The sequence below is a fragment of the Mobula birostris genome, chromosome 1 (genome assembly GCF_030028105.1).
Source record: "Mobula birostris isolate sMobBir1 chromosome 1, sMobBir1.hap1, whole genome shotgun sequence".
NCBI classification, from domain to species: Eukaryota; Metazoa; Chordata; class Chondrichthyes; order Myliobatiformes; family Myliobatidae; genus Mobula; species Mobula birostris.
Genome location: NC_092370.1, coordinates 32,148,537 through 32,169,605, shown reverse-complemented (window position 1 = coordinate 32,169,605; position 21,069 = coordinate 32,148,537). Strand labels below are relative to the sequence as shown.

The following is a 21,069-nucleotide window of genomic DNA, read 5'->3' as shown; positions in this document are numbered from 1 at the left end:
AGACAGTCCTTCCAGGTGAGGCGACACTTCACCTTTGAGTCGGCTGGGGTGATATACTGCATCCGGCGCTCTTGATGCGGCCTTCTATATATTGGCGAGACCCGATGCAGGCTGGCAGACTGTTTCGCTGAACACCTACGCTCTGTCTGCCAGGCAAGCAGGATCTCCCAGTGGCCACACATTTTAATTCCACGTCCCATTCCCATTCTGATATGCCTATCCACGGCCTCCTCTACTGTAAAGATGAAGCCACACTCAGGTTGGAGGAACAACATCTTGTATTGCGTCTGGGTAGCCTCCAACCTGATGGCATGAACATTGACTTCTCTAACTTCTGTTAATGCCCCACCTCCCCCTCGTACCCCATCAGTTATTTATTATTATTATTTTTTCTTCTCTCTCTCCTTTTTCTCCCTCTCACTATACTCCTTGCCCAACCTCTGGGCTTCCCCCTCCCCCTTTCTTTCTCCCTAGGCCTCCTGTCCCATGATCCCCTCATATCCCTTTTGCCAATTAACTTTCCAGCTCTTAGCTCCATCCCTCCCCCTCCTGTCTTCTCCTATCATTTTGGATCTTCCCCTCCCACTTTCAAATCTCTTACTAGCTCTTCCTTGAGTTAGTCCTGACAAAGAGTCTCGGCCCGAAACGTCGATTGTACCTCTTCCTTTAGATGCTGCTTGGCCTGCTGCGTTCACCAACAACTTTGATGTGTGTTGCTTGAATTTCCAGCATCTGCAGAATTTCGGCACAGCCAAGAAGGGCCAAAAGGCCTGTTTCTGTGCTGTAGTTTCTATGGTTCTAATTCCTTATGTTTGCGTCATGAAAATGATTCTGGTATTGAAAGGCTTATCATATGAAGAGTGTTAATAGCTCTGGGCCTGTACTCACTGCAATTCAGAAGAATGAGGGGTGACCTCATTGGAACCTATTGAATGTTGAAAGGCCTTGACAAAATGGAGAGGATGTTTCCTATGGTGGGAGAGTTTAGGACCAGAGGATACAACCTCAGAATAGAGGGACATTCTCAGAATAGAAACGGAGATGAGTAATTTCTTTAGCCAGAGGGTGGTGAATCTGTGGAATTTGTTGCTACAGGCAGCTGTGGAGGCCAAGTCATTGGCTATATTTAAGGCAGATGTTGATAGATTCTTGTTTAGTCGGCATGAAGGGATGCGGGGAGAAAGCAGGGTATTGGGGCTGGGGGATAAACGATTAGTCATGATGAAATTGTGCAGCAGACTCGACGGGCAGTTAGAGATATGTCGGTGTGATGCCGTGGGCATCACTGAATGATGCCTGAAAGAAGGCCATAGTTGGGAGTTTGACATCAAAGGATGTACTTTGTATCGAAAGGACAGGCAGGAAGGCATAGGTCGTGGTGTGGCTCTGTTGGTAAGAGATGGAATTACATCTTTAGAAAGAGGTGACATAAGGTCAGAGAAGGTTGAATCTTTGTGAGTGGAGTTAAGAAACTGCAAGGGTAAAAAAAATCATTATGCGAATCATATTTTGGTTTTCAAATAGTAGCCAAGATGTGGGGTTGAGATTGCAAAGGGAGCTGGAAAAGGCATTTAATAAGGGTAATGGGGAACTTCAATATGCAAGTGAATTGGAAAAATCATTTTGGTGTTGGATTGCAAGAGAGGGAATTTGTTGATTGCCTACGAGATGGCTTTTTAGAGCAGCTTGTGCTTGAGCTTACTCAGGGAAAGGCTGTCTTAGATTGAATTGAATTGAGTGATCTTTATTATCATTATACATAGGTACAATCAAACTGTTTGGCTTCCTCTCAGGCAATTAAATAAAGTGGTAGATAAAAACAAGACAGTAATAGAAAAACAGTATTAAGTAAATAAGTAGCAGAAAATAAGTTGCAGCAGCACCAGAATATCACAGTAATGCACAAAGTGCCGTTAGTGCAAGTATTTGAGTCCTTGGGTGTGCTCACAGTTTCAGTCATTGTTCTGTGGGAGCGGTGTGATGGGGGCCGCAGCTCTGGGATAGGAGCTGTTCCTCAGTCTATTCGTTCTGGCTTTTAGTGTCCTGAACCTTTTGCTGGACGGCAACGAGTCAAACAGGGAGTGGCCGGGATATGTGGTGTCTCTGGTTATGCTGATTGCTTTCCTCCTGAGTCTGCTGGAGTAGATGGTGTCGAGTCCTGGGAGCTCCATCCTGATAATTTGCTGGGCAGCCTTCACCATGTGATGCAGGTCTTGTCGCTCAGCGGCTGTGCAGCTGGCACACCGCACTGTGGCGCTGTTGGTCAAAATGGTTTCAATTGTGCTTCTGTAGAAGTTCAGCAACAGCTTTTGTGATTGGGTGTTGTGTAATAATCCAGATTTTATTAGGGAGCTTAATGTAAAAGGACACTTAGGAGGTGTTGTTTATAATATGATTGAATTCATACTGCAATTTGAGAGGGAGAAGCATGTGTATCAGTATTGCAATGGATTAAAGGGAATTACAGAGGCTCGAGAGAGGAGCTTGCCCAAGTAGATTGGAGGAGGATACTGGCAGGGGTGACAACAGAGCAAAGATGGCTGAAGTTTCTGGGAATAGTTAACAAGGTGCAGGATAGATATGTCCCACAGAAGTAGTTGTTCTCAAATGGCAGGGATTACAAGGGAAGTTAAGGACTGCATAAAAGCCAAGGAAAGGGCATAGAAAGTAGCAAAAGTGAGTGTGAAATTGGATGTTTGAGAAACTTTTAAAATCCAACAAAGGGCAACTAAAAAAAACTAAGATTATTGGCACCCAATTGCCCACCATTGAGAACATCTACCATAAATGCTGCCTGGGCAGGGCGAAAAGCATTATCAAGGATGCATCTCGCCCTAACCATGGACTTTTTACTCTCCTCCCATCCGGTAGGCGCTACAGGAGCCTCCGCTCCCACTCCCGCACCAGCAGGCTCAGGAAGAGCTTCTTTCCTGAGGTTGTGACCCTGCTGAACCTCACATCACAGCACTAAGCAGTATTGCATCCATATTGTACTGTCTCAGTACTTTTAATTTGTGTGCTGTAGCACTTTTTATTCGCAGTTATTTTGTAAATGACACTATTCTTTGGATCTCTGGTCAGATGCTAACTGCATTTCATTGGCTTTGTATCTGTACTCGGCACAATGACAATAAAGTTGAATCTAATCTAATTAATGGGTACTTTGCATCTGTCTTCACTGTGGAAGACACTATCTTGTGCCAGAAGTCTGTGAGTGACAAGGAGGAGGACTGAGTGCCATTGAACATAAGAACTAGGAGCAGGAGTATGCCATCCAGCCCAAGAGCCTGTTTCACCAATCAATAAGATCATGGCTGATCTGACCATGGACTCATCTCCACCTGCCTGCCTTTCCCCCATAAATTCTTAATTCCCCTACTATGCAAAAATCTATCCAACCTTGTCTTAAGTATATTTACTGAGCTAGCCTCCACTACACTGGGCAGAGAATTCTACAGATTAATCACTCTTTGAGAAAAGCAGTTCCTCCTCATCTCTGTCATAAATCTACTCCCCCGAATCTTGAGGCTATGTTTCCTAGTTCTAGTCTCACCTACTAGTGGAAACTGATTTCCTGCCTCTATCTTATCTGTCCCTTTCATAATTTTATCTGTTTCTATATGATGTCATCTCATTCTAAATTCCAGTGAGTGCAGTCCCAGGTGACTCAATCTTTCCTCATAGTCTTAAACCGCCCCCCCCCCCCCATGGCATTAACTTCATGAACTTCCTCTTGCACCGCCTCCAAAGCCAATATATCCTTCTTCACTTAAGGAGACCAGAACTGCATGCAGTACTCCAAGTGCAGCCTAACTAGTACCTTGTACAGTAGCAGCGTAACCTCCCTCCTCTTAAATTCAATCCCTCTAGCAATGAACTGCAACATTCCATGTGCTTTCTTGATAGCCTGCTGCACTGCACCTGCAAACAAACCTTTTGCAATTCATGTACAAACACTTTCAAGTCTCTGCATAGCAGCATGCTGCAATTTTTTACCATTTAAATAATAATCTGCTCTTCCATTTTTTCCTTCCAAAGTAGATGAGTTTGCATTTACCAACATAGTACTCCACCGGCCAGATTCTTGGCCACTCAATTAACCTATCTGTATCTCTCTGCAAACTCTCTGTATCTTCTGCACAATTTGCTTTTCCACTCAATTTCGTGTCATCAGCAAACTTGAATGCACTACACCCAATCCCCTCTTCTAGATCGTTAATGTACGTCGTGAACAGTTGTGGACCCTGAGGCACACCGCATCCCACTGATCGCCAACCAGAGAAACACCCATGTCTCCCAACTCTCTGCTTTCTATTGGTTAACCAATCCTCGATCCATGCTAGCACATCATCCCCAACTCTCCCACCAAAGGAAACATCCTTTCCACATCCACTCTGTTAAGGCCTTTCACATTTCGATAGACTTCAAAGAGGTTACTCCTCATTCTTCTGAATTCCAGTAAATACAAGCCCAGAGCCATCAAACACTCTTCATGAGAAGCCATTCAATCCTTGGAATCATGTTTTGAACCTCCTTTGAACCCTTTCCAGTTTCAGCATATCCTTTCTAAGATAGAGCTTCTGATTTAATATTTTCTTGCATGATTGGTTTCAGTTGCTAAAGTCATATGGTCATATCTTTTTAAACTGGCTCTGTTTCTGTTTAAAAATGTATCTGCTGTTGCTACTGGTCTCGTATCTGTTGTGTTAGATTGATGGTCTAACCTCTCATTTGTGTCCGTTGTAACATGATGGCTTTGATTATCTCAGCCATCTTACAGCTACCTCCACTTTCCATGAACTTCAGCTAATCCAGAGTTCTGTTTCACATTTCCTAGTTTGTCCCAAGTCTATTAATTGTTTACTTTTGGTTGTTGATTACATTGGCTCATGGTCTGGCAGTGCCTATAGTTACAACTATTACCTTTCTGTTCAAATAACTGCTTGACTTTGTTCTTCACTTTTTTTTAATATCTTCAAGCTGTCTATCTCTAGGATCGCTGTTTCAGTAATGAACTTTTGTATGTGCCTGGTTTCTTTATCCCACCAATGTTGGCTGTGGATTCAATTGCTAGGGCCACATGGCATTACCTTTCTATAAACTTCACTAGCTCTATTCCATTATATTTAAAAATGCATTTAGTAAATGCTTGGTGTTCCTTTTTTATGATAATTCTCCTGTCTAGTTAGTAAAATGTCCCTATATAAAAAGTGCTATATAAATGCAAATTGTTATCCATGCCTGATAAATGAAGTTTAATTTGGAAGAGAATGTGGTGCACATCAGAAAAAAAATTCTACAGGTAGGAAACTGAAATAAAAGGAATGTTGGAAATGTCTGCTCTGGCATCATGGCGGGTGTGTGAAGAGTGGCGGTGGGGAAAAATATTTTGGACACAAAGTAGAGAGAAATGACAGGATTGAAGTGAAGATTTGTGATAGGGTTGAAGACCTGGCAGTAAATCACATTGGTTGATTGATGGCAAAGGAGTGGTGTCAGAGCATCGTAGGGAGTAAAACATGTTTCTTGGAGAGGTACAAGTGGTTTCTGGTAATGATTCTGCTTTCCATTGGGTGAAGTAGGTTTTCAGTGATATGTGCTGAGGGTGGGATAGGATGTATGGTTCTGCATACAGTTGGTGTGCAGCACACAGTCCATTGACTTAAGAAATAGCCTGTTTAAAGAATAGAAGAAACAAATTTAATCAGAATTATTTCCTGGAAAAAAAAATGCTGCAAATGAGGGATAGTTGGATTTATTTATTTATTTATTTCGAGATAAATTTAGAGATGGGCCCTTCTGGCCCATCTAGCAGCATCGCCCAGCAACCCACCGAATTAACCCTAGCCTAATCATGCGACAACTTACAATGAGCGATTAACCTACTAGCTGGTACATCTTTGAAATGTGTGAGGAAACCAGAGCATCTGGAGGAAACCCAAGCATTCATGACATTCACTGAAACATACATTTAAGTAATCTGCAGCACTATTATTCCTAAGCTTGACTGAGAGTGAGGTTACCTATTCACCTCCACATTGATTGCTGAGGGCCGACCACTGCGCACAGTCTACCTGAAGTTGTTAAACTCCTAAAGTTTGATTTTTCTTAATGTAAGGTGAAGTTCAGTTCTTAAAGTTGTATTCAACCACTGTTGGGGGTAGAGAACAGAGGGTAGAGTGGGAGCTGAATGGAGATCACCTGCCGATCTCTCTATAATCTAAAGGACATTTATTTGATTTCAGGCCAAATTGCAAACACAGAATCTGAATTAAAGAAACTTGCTCAGGAACACCCAGAATTAAGTGAAGCATATTTGACAAAGCAAAAACAAATAAAGGTAAGAGGTTTTATAACTTGCAGTTAAAGAGTCAAGCATGTTCTTTTTTCTCGCAAAGAAGAGGAATTCTGCAGATGCTGGAAATTCAAGCAACATACATCAAAGTTGCTGGTGAATGCAGCAGGCCAGGCAGCATCTCTAGGCAGAGGTACAGTCGACGTTTCAGGCCAAGACCCTTCGTCAGGACTAACTGAAGGAAGAGTTAGTAAGAGATTTGAAAGGGGGAGATCCAAAATGATAGGAGAAGACAGGAGGGGGAGGGATGGAGCCAAGAGCTGGACAGGTGATTGGCAAAGGGGATATGAGAAGATCATGGGACAGGATGCCCAGGGAGAAGGAAAAGGGGGGGAAGGGGGGAGAAACCCGGAGGATGGGCAAGGGGTATAGTCAGAGGGACAGAGGGAGAAAAAGGAGAGTGAGAGAAAGAATGTGTCCCAGTGGCCACACATTTTAATTCCACATCCCATTCCCATTCTGACATGTCTGTCCATGGCCTCCTCTGCTGTAAAGATGAAGCCACACTGAGGTTGGAGGAACAACACATTATATTCCATCTGGGTAGCCTCCAACCTGATGGCATGAACATTGACTTCTCTAACTTCTGCTAATGCCCCACCTCCCCCTCGTACCCCATCTGTTATTTATTTTTATACACACATTCTTTCTCCCACTCTCCTTTTTCTCCCTCTGTCCCTCTGACTATACCCCTTGCCCATCCTCTGGGTTTCTCCTCCCCCCCATTTTCCTTCTCCCTGGGCCTCCTGTCCCATGATCCTCTCATATCCCCTTTGCCACTCACCTGTCCAGCTCTTGGCTCCATCCCTCCCCCTCCTGTCTTCTCCTATCATTTTGGATCCCCCCCCCACTTTCAAATCTCTTACTAACTTTTCCTTCAGTTAGGCCTGACGAAGGGTCTCAGTCTGAAACGTCGACTGTACTTCTTCCTAGAAATGCTGCCTGGCCTGCTGCATTCACCAGCAACTTTGATGTGTGTTGCATATTTTTTTCTCTTGTTATTGTTTAACATGGAAATCAGTTGTCAAAATCCTTTCTCGCATTTCCTGTAATATGTTTGAGAGCATAAGACATATGTGCAGAATTAGGCCATTTGGCCCATCATGATTGATTGAACCCCATTCTCTTGCTTTTTCTCTGTAACCTTTGACACACTGATTAATCAAGAACCTATCAACCTCTGCTTTAAATATATCCAAGCCCTTGGCCTCCACAGCTGTCTGTGGCAATGAACTCCACAGATTCACCACCCTTTGCCTAAAAAAAAACATTCTTCCTCATCTCTGTTCGAAGTGAATGTCTCTCTACTCTGAGGCTGTGCCCTCTAGTTTTAGACTCATCCATTAGATGAGTCTTCACATCTAATCCTCTCCACATCTAATCCTGTCCAGACCTTTCAATATTGGATAGGTTTCAATGAGATTCCCCCTCATTCTTCTGAATTCCAATGAGTACAAGCCCAGAGCAATCAAATGCTCCTCGCATATTAACTCTTTCATTCCAGAAAAGATTCTTATGAACCTTCCTCTGGACCCTCTCCAATGCTAGCACATCCTTCCTTAGATAAGGGCCCAAAACTGCTCTCAAAACTCTTGAGTGAGGCCTCACCAGTGCTTTATAAAGCCTCAACATTACATTCTTGCTTTTATATTCTAGTCCTCTCGAATTGAATGCTAATATTGCATTAACCTTTTTTTTTTTTTAAACCACTGAATCAACCTGCAAGTTAACCTTTAGGGAATCCTGCAAAATGACTTCCAAGTCCCTTGCATCTCTTATTTTTGAATTTTCTTCCTGTTCAGAAAATAATCTACGCTTTTATTCTTTCTACTAAAGTGCATGATCGTACGACCCCCTATGATTCCATCTACCACTTCTTTGCCCATTCTCCTAATTTGTCAATGTAAACACGAAATCTGCAGATCCTGGAAATCCAAGCAACACACACAAAATACTGGTGGAATGCAGCAGGCCAGGCAGCATCTATAGGTAGAGGTACAGTTGACGTTTTGGGCCGAGACCCTTCGTCAGGACTCACTGTCTATTTGTCAAGTCCTTTTGCAGAATCCCTGCTTCTACAACACTACCTGCCCCTCCATCTATCGTCTGATTGTCTGCAAACTTGGGCACAAAACCATCAAGTCTGTAATCCAAATCATTGACATATAACGTGAAAATAAGTGGTTCCAAGACTGCACCCTGAGGAGCACCACTAGCCACTGGCTGCCATCTCTGGCTCCTGCCAGTCAGTCAGTCTTCTATCCATGCTAGTATCTTTCCTGTAATATCATGGGCTCTATCTTGTTATGTAGCCTTGTGTGTGGCATCTTGCCAAAGACCTTCTGGAAATCCAAGAAAACAACATCCACTGGCTCTCCTTTGTTTATCCTGCCTGTTATTTCCTCAAAGAATTCCAACAGATTTGTCAGGCAAGATGTTTCCTTAAGAAAACCATACTTTAGCCTATTGTATCATGTTCCCTGAAATCTCATATTTAATAAAGAATTCCAACATCTTCCCAGCCACTGAAGCCAGGCTAACTGACCTATAATTTCCTTTTATCTGCCTTCCACCCTTAAAGAGTGAATATTTGCAATTTTCCAGTGCTCTTTGAACCATTCCAGAATCTGGTGATTCTTGAAAGATAACTATTTATTTATTGAGGTACAGCGTGGAATAAGTTCTTCTGGCCCTTCGATTTGTGCTGCTGAGCAATCCCCTGATTTAATCCTAGCCTAAACACAGGACAACTAAAGTGACCTACCAACCTCCCTTTGGACTGTGGGAGGAAACTGGAGCATCTGGAGGAAATGCATGCGGTCATGGGGAGAAAGTACAAACTCCTTACAGATGGTGACGGGAATACATCTATAATTTCTTCAGTTACCTATTTCAGAACCCTTGGTGTCTTCTATCTGGTCAAGGTGATTTAACTACCTTCACACCTTTCAGCTTCCCAATAATCATCTTAGTAATAGCAACTACAGTCACTTCCCAGCACACTCCAATTTCTTGCATACTGTTGACGATTTCCACAGGTAACACTGACGTGAGATACTTATTAAGTTCATGTGCCATTTTTTGTCCTCTGTTACTACCTCTTCAATGTAATTTTCCACCACTCCGATGTTTGCTCTCGCCTTTCTTTTACTCTTTAAAGATCTGAAAAATCTCTTTGTATCCTCTCTTATATTTTAGGCTAGCGTACCTTGATATATCACCTGTTCTCTTATGCCTTTTTTTTAGTTGCCTTTTGTGGGTTTTTCAAAAGCTTCCGAATCCTCTCACTTCCCACCATTTTTTGCTATATTGTGGCCTTCTGGATGATCCCAGCCATTATAAATACTCTTCAGAGATTGTCTGACTGATGTCAGTGGTCGTGTAACCAGGACTTGTGATGTGCACCAGCTGCTCATACGACCATCCACCACCCGAACCTGCACCACCTGCTTCATGTGACCTTGATCAGAGAGCTAAGCAGATGGTACATCTTGCCCAAGGGTGACCTGCAGGCTAGCAGCGAGAAGGAGCTTCTTGCATCTCCACTCTGCCACCTTACTCGACGCTAATACTGATATATCTGACTATAACTTCTCACTTCAAACTGCAGGGTGTATTTTATCATCTTATGATCACTGTCTCCTAAGAATCCCTTTACCTTAAACTCCCTATTCAAATCTGGTTCATTTCACAACATCCAATCTAAAATTGCCCTTTCCCCAGTGGGCTCAACCACAAACTGCTGTTTAATTTGTACCCAACTCTCTGGCTACTGTTTGGAGGCCTCTTAAATCTACCCACAAGAATTCCTCATCTTCTGATCCTATGTCACATCTTTCTAAGGATTTGATATGATTTTTCAGCAATAGAGCCACACCACCCCATCTGCCTACCTGCCTGTTCTTTCGATACAAATATGTATCATTGGATGTTAAGCTCCCAACTTCTTTCCGCCACAACTCAGTGATGCCCACCTGCAAATACTTAACCTACCTTATTGTGTATAGTGCTTGCATTGAAATATAACATCTTCAATCCTGTTTTAACCGCTCTCTTCAATTTTGCAGCCATGTTATACTTCAGCTCCTCTCACTGACAGCAGTTGTGTCCTATCATATGCCTGTCCATATTCACAGTCTCACCACGCACTGCATCTACTTGTGCACCAACTGCCTCATTGTCAGCCCTACCACGCTGGTTCCCAACCCCCTGCCAATTTAGTTTAAGCACTCCCCAACTGCTCCAGCAAAACTGTCTGCAAGGATATTGGTCTCCCAGGAGTTCAGGTGTAACCTGTCCTTTTTAACAGGTCGTTCATCATTTCCCCAGAAGAGATCCCAGTGATCCAGAAACCTGAAATCTTCCCCCTGCACTAATTCCTCAGCCACACATCCATCTGACAAATCGTCCTATTCTTACTCTCACTGGTACATGCCACGGGCAGCAATCTAGAAATTACTGCCCTTGAAGTCCAGCTTTTTTTGATCCAGTGCAGTTGGCCCTCCACACTAGACAGTGATACAACCAGTTAGAATGTAACTGTAGAGTACCACAGTACATCTGTAGAAATTTGTGAGTGTCTTCGTTGACATACCAAGTCTTCATTCTAACTCCGAATGAAATCTAACTGCTGTCATGCTTTCTTTGTAACTGCATCAGTCTCTTGGGCCCAGGATAGATCTTCAGTGATGATGACTCCCAGGAACTTGAAACTGCTCACCAGTTCCACTGCTGATCCCTTGATGAGGACTCAACTTCCCCTTCCTGAAGTCCACAGTCATGATGTTGAGTGCAAGGTTGTTGTTGTGACTCCACTTAACCAGCTGATCTAAAATTCTGCTAACAATAGTTATGTTGTTGGCAAATTTATAGGTGGTGTTTGAACTGTGCCCTGCCACACAGTTGTGGATGTAGAGAGAGTAGAACAGTGGGCTAAGTATGCATCCTTGAGGTGTGCCAGGGTTGATATGCAGCGAGAAGATGTTATTTCTGTTCTACACTGACTGTGGTCTCCCGGTGAGGAAGTCAAGGATCCACTTGCAGAGGGAGGTACAGAGGGCCACACTTTGGAGTTTGTTGATTAGAACTGAGGGTATGATTGTGTTGAACACCGAGCTGTAGTCAATAAGCAGCAACCTTATTTACTGTTGTCCAGGTGATGAAAGGCAGTGAACAAGTGAGATTAGATTGCTGTAGATTTATCCAAAGCGGTATACTTATTATTGAGTGGAACGGCCCCAGGTACTCTGCAGTAGTTGCTTATTCCCTCTCCTAACAGTCATCTAGCTACCCGCCTCCTGCAATTTAGTGGTGACTACTTCCCCGTGGCTTTATCTATCTCCTCCTCATTCAACGTATGAGCAGAAGGTCATCAAGCTGCACCTCTAGTTCCTTAACAATCTCTAATGAACTGTAGCTCATTGCACTTTGTGCAGATCTATTTTTCGGGGAAGCTGGAGGTCTCCCAGATTTCAAGAAGACTAGAATATAAAACCAGGATGTAATGCTGAGGCTTTATAAAGCACTGGTGAAGCTTCACTTAGAGTATTGTGAGCAGATTTGGGCCCATTATCTCTTTTTAAAATAAAAGATGTGCTGACATTGGAGAGGGTTCAAAGCGGGTTCATGAAAATGATTCTGGGATTAAAAGGCTTGTCGTATGAAGAGCATTTGATGGCTCTGGACCTATACTCACTGGAATTCAGAAGAATGAGTGGTGGCCTAATTGAAACCTAATTGATCTAAATTGAAATGCCTCGATAGAGTGGATGCAGAGAGGGTGTTTCCTATGGTGGGAGAGTCTAGGACCAGAGAATACGCCTCAGGATAGATGGGTGTCCTTTTAGAACAGAGATGAGGAATTTCTTTAGCCAGGGAGTGGTGAATCTGTGGAATTCTTAGCCACAGGGAGCTATGGAGGCCACATCTTTATGTATATTTAAGGCAGAGGTTGATAGATTCTTGATCGGTCAGGGTATGAAGGGATATGGGGAAAAAGCAGGAAATTGTGGCTGAGATGGAAAATGGATCAGCCATGATGAAACGGTGGAACAGACTCGATGGGTCAAATGGTCTAATTCTGCTCCTATACCTTATGGTCTTAATTCCCACATCTCACACAAAGAACGTACCCCGGACCCACTTTCCACGTACTTATAAACAAAGAATGAGGGGAAAAAAGAACTTGCTGAAAAACTAACTGACTTCAGTATGTTCTCGCTGAAGCCTGTTGATTCTAAAGTGTCCCACTCTAACCCTGGCCCATTCCAACTATGGGTGCTCCCACAATGGATACTCCACTTGCAGCTTGCTTCTTTTAATTGACCTTTGCTAAACTATTAATAACTCTGCTCGCTTTTTAAACCTGGTGCATAAAATCCACAAAGAACTGTTTTTAACTCTCTGTCACCTCCCACTCAGCAGACGAGTCCCAACAGTGTCCACTTGCTTTTTTGTATTATTTCTAGTAATGCTGACTTCTAGTAATCTAGAATTATTTGGAACAGTTTTTGTATTAAAACTGTATTGTGCTAAATATTAATTTGCCAGAAAATTCAAAAATTGACAATCATTGACAAACTGTCTTGTAGGATTCAAACACAGTTAATTTGAATCAAAGTTCTGTCAGTTAGTTTTTGTACTTGTATATTCACAGGGAGGATCCTTCAGGAGGTTGGAAAGATCATATTGCAGGAAAAATGCTGATGAGGCACAAATATTATACTTATTGAAAATGCTTAATTATTCTATGCCTCAATACATTGTGTCGTTGTAAATCCTCTTGATTAATTTGATATCTTTGTACTTCTCTGAAAAGGGAAATAAACTCCTTTCCTCCATATAAATTACATTGACGTAGTTTTGTTACTGTTTTTCCTTCAGTCTAAGATACGAGATCATGATAATGTAAACTATCTGAAAAAAATATTCTGTGAGCTGGAAAATGTTCTAGACCAGGTGGAGACTGAGTTGCAGAGAAGGATTGAAGAAACTCCGGGTCAGTATCAAATAAATTACTTTTACACTTAATTCCACATAATTCTACTTCTTTCTCATTGCTACAGGATAAACTTGAGGGAAAATCCTGCAAGTGCAGGCATTTTGAGGTCTTTGATATTTTGCTGTATAAGATCCATTGGGGTAGATAGTTTGAGGATTTTTTTTCTCACTTGTTGGAAAGTACTTCAAAAATGAGAAGAAGTCAAAACTCTACTGTTGGTGTCAATCTATGTTAAAATTCTAGCCTTGATTAGTGTTAATATGTATTTAAAATGAAGTAAAATATCATCAGCTTAGATCTTGACTTCCATGCCCTTGTGTTGTTCTTGAGTCTTGTTAGATCACATCTTGATTCGCATTTCCTGTTTGGTGTTTTCTAAGAATACAACTCTCCTCCCTAGCAGATGAGGGAAGTCTAAAATTGTTGCTTTGTTACTGTAGTTTCATTAGGAGGAGAACTTGTAATAGTGAACTAATAAAACAACACTTGAAATTGTGGAAAGTACTGTATAAGACAATAAATATAAGAAATGTAAGTATAAAACTTGCAACATATTTATCTGGATTTCTTTCTGTTGAGCAGAAGAAGGACATCAGCCATGGCTCTGTGGTGAATCTTTTACACTTGCAGATGTCTCACTCAGTGTAACATTGCATCGCCTCAAGTTCCTTGGACTTGCCCGAAAATACTGGGGAAGTGGAAATCGCCCAAATTTAGAATCTTATTATGAACGTGTGTTGCAACGAAGGACTTTTCGAAAGGTCTTGGGGAATGTGAACAACATTTTGCTTTCAGCAGTGCTGCCTACTGCTTTCCGAGTTGCTAAGAAACGTGCTCCCTCCTTTTTGGGAGCTAGTTTTGTACTAAGTCTGCTGGGGGGATTAGGTTATTTAGCATTCGTGTTCCTAAAAAAGAGGCTATCATAGGTTTTCTCAGCATGAAATTACTATGTATTCAGCAAAACTTTCGCTGAGCTGTAATGCTGCAATCACTGCACTTAGCAGACTAAGATAGACTAATCAAGGAACATTTATGTTTTGTGTAAAGGAGTTGCTGTAATTTATTTAATTATTTTTAAAGAGTATGTTTGTGAAATGTGGAATCTGTGCACAATGCAACTCAATTGTAAACTTTTAAGAACTCTTAATATTTGTTTTTTGCTCCAGGTAATTGTGGGAATAGATTATTCTGTTGTAATGTTTATGGATTTTACACATTAACAGATAAACTTCAGATTGCAGGCAAGTCAAAAGTTTGTAGCTACTTGAATGTATTTGTTACTTATGCACCATGAGGGGAAGATCCTGCCTCACCAACCTATTGGAATTTTTTGAGGTAATCTCAAATAAAATTGACAAGGGAGAGGCTGTGGATGTTGTGTATTTGGATTTTCAGAAGGCCTTCGATAAGGTGCCGCAAAAGAGGCTGTTTAATAAGATGACAGCCCATGGAATTACAAGAAAGATATTGCAATGCGTGGAACACTGGCTGATAGGCAGAAAGCCAAGGGTGGGAATAAAGCGATCCTATTCTGATTGGTTGCCGATTACTAGTGGTGTTCCGCAGGGGTCTGTGTTGGGGCTGCTTCCTTTTACAATCTATATTGATGATTTAGATTATGGATTAAATGGTTTTGTGGCTAAGTTTGTGGATGACACCAAGATAGGTGGAGGAGCAGAAAGTGTTGAAACGGAAAGGTTGCAGAGAGACTTGGTCAGTTTAGGAGAGTGGGCAAAGAAATGGCAGATGAGATACAATGTTGAGAAATGTATGGTTGTACATTTTGGAAGAAGAAATAATTGGGCAGATTATAATTTAGATGAGAAAATTCAAAAATTGGAAGTGTAAAGGGACTTGGGGGGGGGGGGGGGGTTCCTCATGCAGGATACCCTTAAGGTTAACCACCAGGTTGGATCGGCAGTAAGGAAAGCGAATGCTATGTTGGCATTCATTTCAAGAGGAATAGTATATAAGAATAATGCCCTACTTCTGCTCCTTTGTCTTGGGATCATTTAATGTCCAGCCAGTGTGTTGACCAGACTCTGTACGTTCAACGTCTATTCTGCACAATCAAGTTAGAGTTCGTGAGCAATGTATTGATCTTTGTAGGATGTGTTCTACGTTGTTCTGAAGTATCACCTTGGGCTTTCCTGCCTTAACTAAAGATTTTTTTGTTAAAAGAGGTGTCTTAATTTGTTTTGTATGCTCAGTAATTTTGTACATTTACTTTCTTGCAATGTACTTTCCAGCTTTCAATATTTATTACTTGGGCATGCATAAGAGAAAATCAAGAGTTGAAGAAATTTAACACACTTGTAGTAAAGTTCTGTTTTTTAAACAAAAAAGCATTTGCCTATCTTTGTCATAGCTTTAAGACAGTTCAGATGTGCACAAGGATGCAGTATTGTTCCTATAATGAATTCTCCTCTCAAACTCTGTCATCTTCCCTTTTTATATATAATACTTAAAAGGGCTAGAGCTGATCATTCATTTCAGATTTCTCCTTTCCCCTGTCTGCTACATCAGTTAATGCTTTTCTACCAGAACAAGTCCAAAAAAATTAAGAACCTCAATAGGACATTCTGTCCTTCATATCTGCTTTGCCCTTAAGCATTGATCTTTTACCTCAGTGCTACTTGTTCTGATCCCATATCCCTTAATATGGTAATATCTACCTTGAATAAACCCCAGAAGAGCGTGGAACAAGACTCCACCCTCCTTTGGGCTAGGGTGAGGAGGAATTCCAAAGATTCAATATCTTCTGGGTGAAGACATTTCTCATATCCTGTATGGCTCTCTTTGATTGTATCCTGGTTCTAGAGAACACGTGTGGAAACACCACTTCTGTAAGCTAACTTGTGAATTCCTGCTAGCAATTTATATACTTCAATTTGATCACTTTTTGCATAGAAAAGGTCCATTTTGGTTAATCTCTCCCTGGTACAACAAAAGCCATGACCTAGGAATCAACTGATACTCCTTGATCACCAGTAGAGTAGAACACACTAATCTGGGATCTCAATGGTTTAGCATCTGGCTCATCAGGTAATATTTACCGAGCTGCCTTTGCATCTGTGGGGGTGGGGGGCACTGAAAAATTATTATAATAAAAAAGGCGCAAAGGCCTTAGCAGGAAACTCAATTTCTTTAAAATGGAGAGAGGACCATAGTTTTTATTCCCTGGAAGTTACAATGTTAAAAAATAAGTTTCACCATCATTTTCAAGAATTTGAGGAGAATTGCTAGGGAGAGAAAGTGTATCTATTTCTGGCACTTGGTGTTTGGGGAAGGTGCATTGGTGGTGCTGTTGTTTTAAGAAGAACCAAGTCTTTTGTTAGTGTAATTAGGGGAAAAAAACTGCATGTAAAGAGTGGTAAAATTTAGGAATTTCATTTGTCTATAACAGTTGATGCTATGTTAATTGTTAGGTTTAGCAGAGAGTGATAGATTAACCATAAACTTTAAGGGGTAAGTAGATCATCATTCTGTAGTAACCTTTGATTGTTGGACAGAGTTATTGGACTAAATGGCCTGCTTTTTGTATTGGTGAATACAAATTGGGTTAATGTAATCTCTGAGTAACTTAGCTCTTAGTGAATATATGTTGCAGTTCTTCCAATGTCAATATTTCCTTTCCAGTTTGTGTTGCCAGAACATGGAATAATATTATCCCAGAAGATGGAAGCTCTCTATGATGGCTTGGCTGATTGAAAAGTTCACTTCATTGTATTTCTGCACACTGTTGGAAGCAGAGCAGCAAAATGCATGCCCAGCGAGCTGTTTATTAATTGCTATCCTGTCATTTCATCAGAGAGAAAGGAGGAGTGATGGAAAGGAGAGGCTGACAATGCCAGTTATCAATCTATAAAGGCATCGACTGTCAGTTGAAATTATTAGTGTGGCCGGTAGGTGGTGATCCTGAAATTAGTTTTCATCAAAAAATGTTTTGTTTTGCAAATCACAATCTTAAACTGCCAGTGGTACTGTTCACATGTTGATGGAACGGTTCAGGAAAAAACTCTTGTATCAGCCTAGTCATATCCTCACCAAGGAGTGGATTTGAAAATAAAGCAGAACATTGCAACTCATAGCTTGTAGAAGTGACCTGATTCAGGCGAGAACTCACTTCATATAAAATTGTTTTATTGTGAAGCACATTAACACATAGTTCCTTGAGTCTGTAAATAGCTTCATGTTGTCTGAAGTTTCATACATTCGTGCAGTCATCACTGACTGGTTCATAGAACTGTGGTGTAAAGTATATGGCTGTTTGCAAAATAGATCTATTAACCAAGGTCCTATCACATCTCTCAAGAGCACCAAGCCTATCATCAAGGAAATCAGGTTCTTCATGCTGAGCTCATCTCAGTGGAAACTTAATTCTCGATGACTGTTTGTACTTAATCTTTACCCCAAAATACTCTAACTTTCTATAATTATTCTCAGTTCATGGACTGAAGTTATTTTTTTAACCCACATCATTGTATAGAGGCCAGTGTTGGAGTTTGTTCTAGAGCACAGGTCTGTAGTGTTACCGACTGTAGCTTAGAGCCATTGCTGTAAACCAGTGTTTCCCTGAGTTACTGAGACTAGATTAAAGATGAAATCTATATTGTCTGGGATCTTGGGAGGTGGATGTAAACGCCTCTGAGTGAATTGTTGTAAGTGACACAGCTTTCACTCTTGCATTCTTACTGCTATAACAGTTCAAGATTTCCTTTACTGATTAATTGACACTAGCATTCATAACAGATTTAGTCCAAGTTGCAGAACTTTAACATCATTATTTGGTGTGGCACCATTTAGCTATTGTTAGAAATTGCCAAACCACAGATGCCAGCTCTTACCTTATTATAGAAACATAGAAAACCTACAGCACAATACAGGTCTTTCAGCCCACAAAGTTGTGCCGAACATGTCCTGAGGAATTACCTAGGCTTAGCTATAGCCCTCTATTTTTCTAAGCTCCATGTACCTATCCAGGAGACTCTTAAAAGACCTTATCATTTCTGCCTTCACTAGCACCGCCGTGCACTCACCACTCTCTGCGTTTTTTAGAAAAACAAACAAAAAAAACCACTTACTCCTGACATCTCCTCTGTACCTACTTCCAAGCACCTTAAAACTATGCCCTTTCGTGCTAGCTATTTCAGCCCTGGGAAAAAACCTCTTGACTATCCACACGATCAATGCCTCTCATCATCTTATACACCCCTGTCAGGTCACCTCTCATCCTCTGTTGCTCCAAGGAGAAAGGGCTGAGTTCACTCAACCTATTCTCATAAGTCATGCTCCTCAAACCAGGCAACATCCTTGTAAATCTCCTCTGCACCCTTTCTATGGTTTCCACATCCTTCCTGCAGTGAGGCAGCCAGAACTGAGCACAGTACACCAAGTGGGGTCTGAGCAGGGTCCTATGTAGCTGCAACATTACCTCTCGGCTCTTAAACTGGGTCCCATGATTCATGAAGACCAATGCATCGTATGCCTTTTTAACCACAGAGTCAACCTGCACAGCTGCTTTGAGCGTCCTATGGACTCGGACCCCAAGCTGCCTCTGATCCTCCACACTGCCAAGAGTCTTACCATTAATACTATATTCTGCCATCATATTTGACCTACCAAAATGAACCACCTCACACTTATCTGGGTTGAACTTCATCTGCCGCTTCTCCGCCCAGTTTTGCATCCTATCAATGTCCTGCTGTAACCTCTGACAGCTCTCCACACTATCCACAACACCCCCAATCTTTGTGTCATCAGCAAATTTACTAACCCATCCCTCCACTTCCTCATCTAGGTCATTTATAAAAATCACAAAGATTAAGGGTCCCAGAACAGATCCCTGAGACACACCACTGGTCACTGACCTCCATGCAGAATATGACCCAACTACAACCACTCTTTGCCTTCTGTGGGCAAGCCAGTTCTGCATCCACAAAACAATGTCCCCTTGGATCCCATGCCTCCTTATTTTCTCAATAAGCCTTGCATAGGGTACCTTATGAAATGCCTTGCAGAAATCCATATACACTACATGTACTGCTCTACCTTCATCAATCTGTTTAGTCACAGCCTCAAAAAAATTCAATCAGGCTCGTAAGGCATGACCTGCCTTTCACAAAGCCATGCTGACTATTCCTAATCATATTATGCCTCTCCAAATGTTCATAAATCCTGCCTCTCAGGATCTTCTCCATCAACTTACCAACCACTGAAGTAAGACCTACTGGTCTATAATTTCCTAGGCTATCTCTACACCCTTTCTTGAATAAGGGAACAACACCTGCAACCCTCCAATCCTCTGGAATCTCTCCCGTCCCCATTGATGATGCAAAGGTTATCGCCAGAAGCTCAGCAATCTCCTCCCTCACCTCCCACAGTAGCCTGGGGTGCATCTCATCCAGTCCCGGAGAGTTATCCAACTTCATGCTTTCCAGTGGGTCCAGCACATCCTCTTCCTTAATATCTACACGCTCAAGCTTTTCAGTCTGTTGTAAGTCATCCCTATGACCGCCAAGATTATACATACGAGGGGTGATTGATAAGTTTGTGGCCTAAGGTAGAAGGAGTCAATTTTAGAAAACCTAGCACATTTATTTTTCAACATCGTCCCTCCTACGTTTACACACTTAGTCCAGCAGTCATGGAGCACAGGGATCTTGGACCAACAGAAAGTGTCCACAGATGGGGTGATTAATAAATTCATGGCCTAAGGTAGAAGGCGATGTTATTAACTTCAAACTTTCTGCGTAGTCACTCAAAGAATTGACCTTCATGTGCATGTAATGAGAGCTGTATAACTCATCTCCTTCTACCTTAGGCCACGAACTTATCAATCACCCCTCGTACATAAACACAATGCACAGTAGCATCTGCTTATATGCCCTTTCTTCCTAGTCTTGCTATTGTTGCTCATTACCGTAATTGGATTATTTGGCTCCATCAATAAAATTAAAGAAACTTTCAGCACAGAAGAAGGAAGTTTGGTCTGTTGTGATGTTAAATTTATCAAAACTCGTTATTTTGACAGACCATATTAGTTCACCACTAATTCTCTTGCCACAAGGAGAACTTTGCAAACTTTCTAACCTTCCTTATACTTCCTGTTTCTTATCCTTGGAAATATCTGGAAGACCTGCTGTTAACATTTTTCCTGATGTGTGATGCTCACATTACTGACTAGGTTGCAACAGGAGTAGTTTAAAAGGTTCTAGCACATTTTGCTTTTATTCTATGACTTTGTTTATAATTGATGTGCTGTTATTTTTTATTTTAGTTCGTGATGAAGTACAGAGTAGGCCTTCAAGACAACTCATCCCAACAATCCATTACAAACCAGATTAACCCTAACCGAATCATGGGACAATTTACAATGACCAATTAACCTGACTGGTACATCTTTAGACTTTGCGAGTAACTACCCTTCCATTAATTTAAAAGCTGAAGTCAATTTATATGACATGATCCTTTGGCGTACAGAATTATAGCAATGAATGTTGTCAGTATTTCATTAAATTGTATAAAATAGAAAGCATTAAAATAACTAAGTACATTTTAAAAATATAATTAAAAGTAAACATTTGATAAATTAAATAAAATTCTGAAACTATTCCACATAGCTGAATAGATTACTATGATTGTCACATAATCTGTAGTGATATTAGAATCTACTACAGCATGAAAACACACCTTTTAGAGGGATCAGAAGTGG

The 21,069-nt window shown here is 41.4% G+C and overlaps 1 protein-coding gene across 6 annotated transcripts in view; it reads left to right on the top strand.

Moving 5' to 3' along the window:
- gdap1 (ganglioside induced differentiation associated protein 1) overlaps positions 1-15,665 on the top strand; it is a 90,156-nt gene extending 74,491 nt beyond the window's left edge. For all 6 annotated transcript variants that reach the window (XM_072253528.1, XM_072253538.1, XM_072253551.1 and 3 more), the window contains 3 exons: positions 6,246-6,340; positions 13,238-13,352; positions 13,938-15,665. In XM_072253528.1, the coding sequence (XP_072109629.1) occupies positions 6,246-6,340; positions 13,238-13,352; positions 13,938-14,281 (554 nt within the window). In that variant the 3' untranslated portion in view covers positions 14,282-15,665. The remainder of the gene's footprint in view (positions 1-6,245; positions 6,341-13,237; positions 13,353-13,937) is intronic.
- Positions 15,666-21,069: the final 5,404 nt, after the last annotated feature.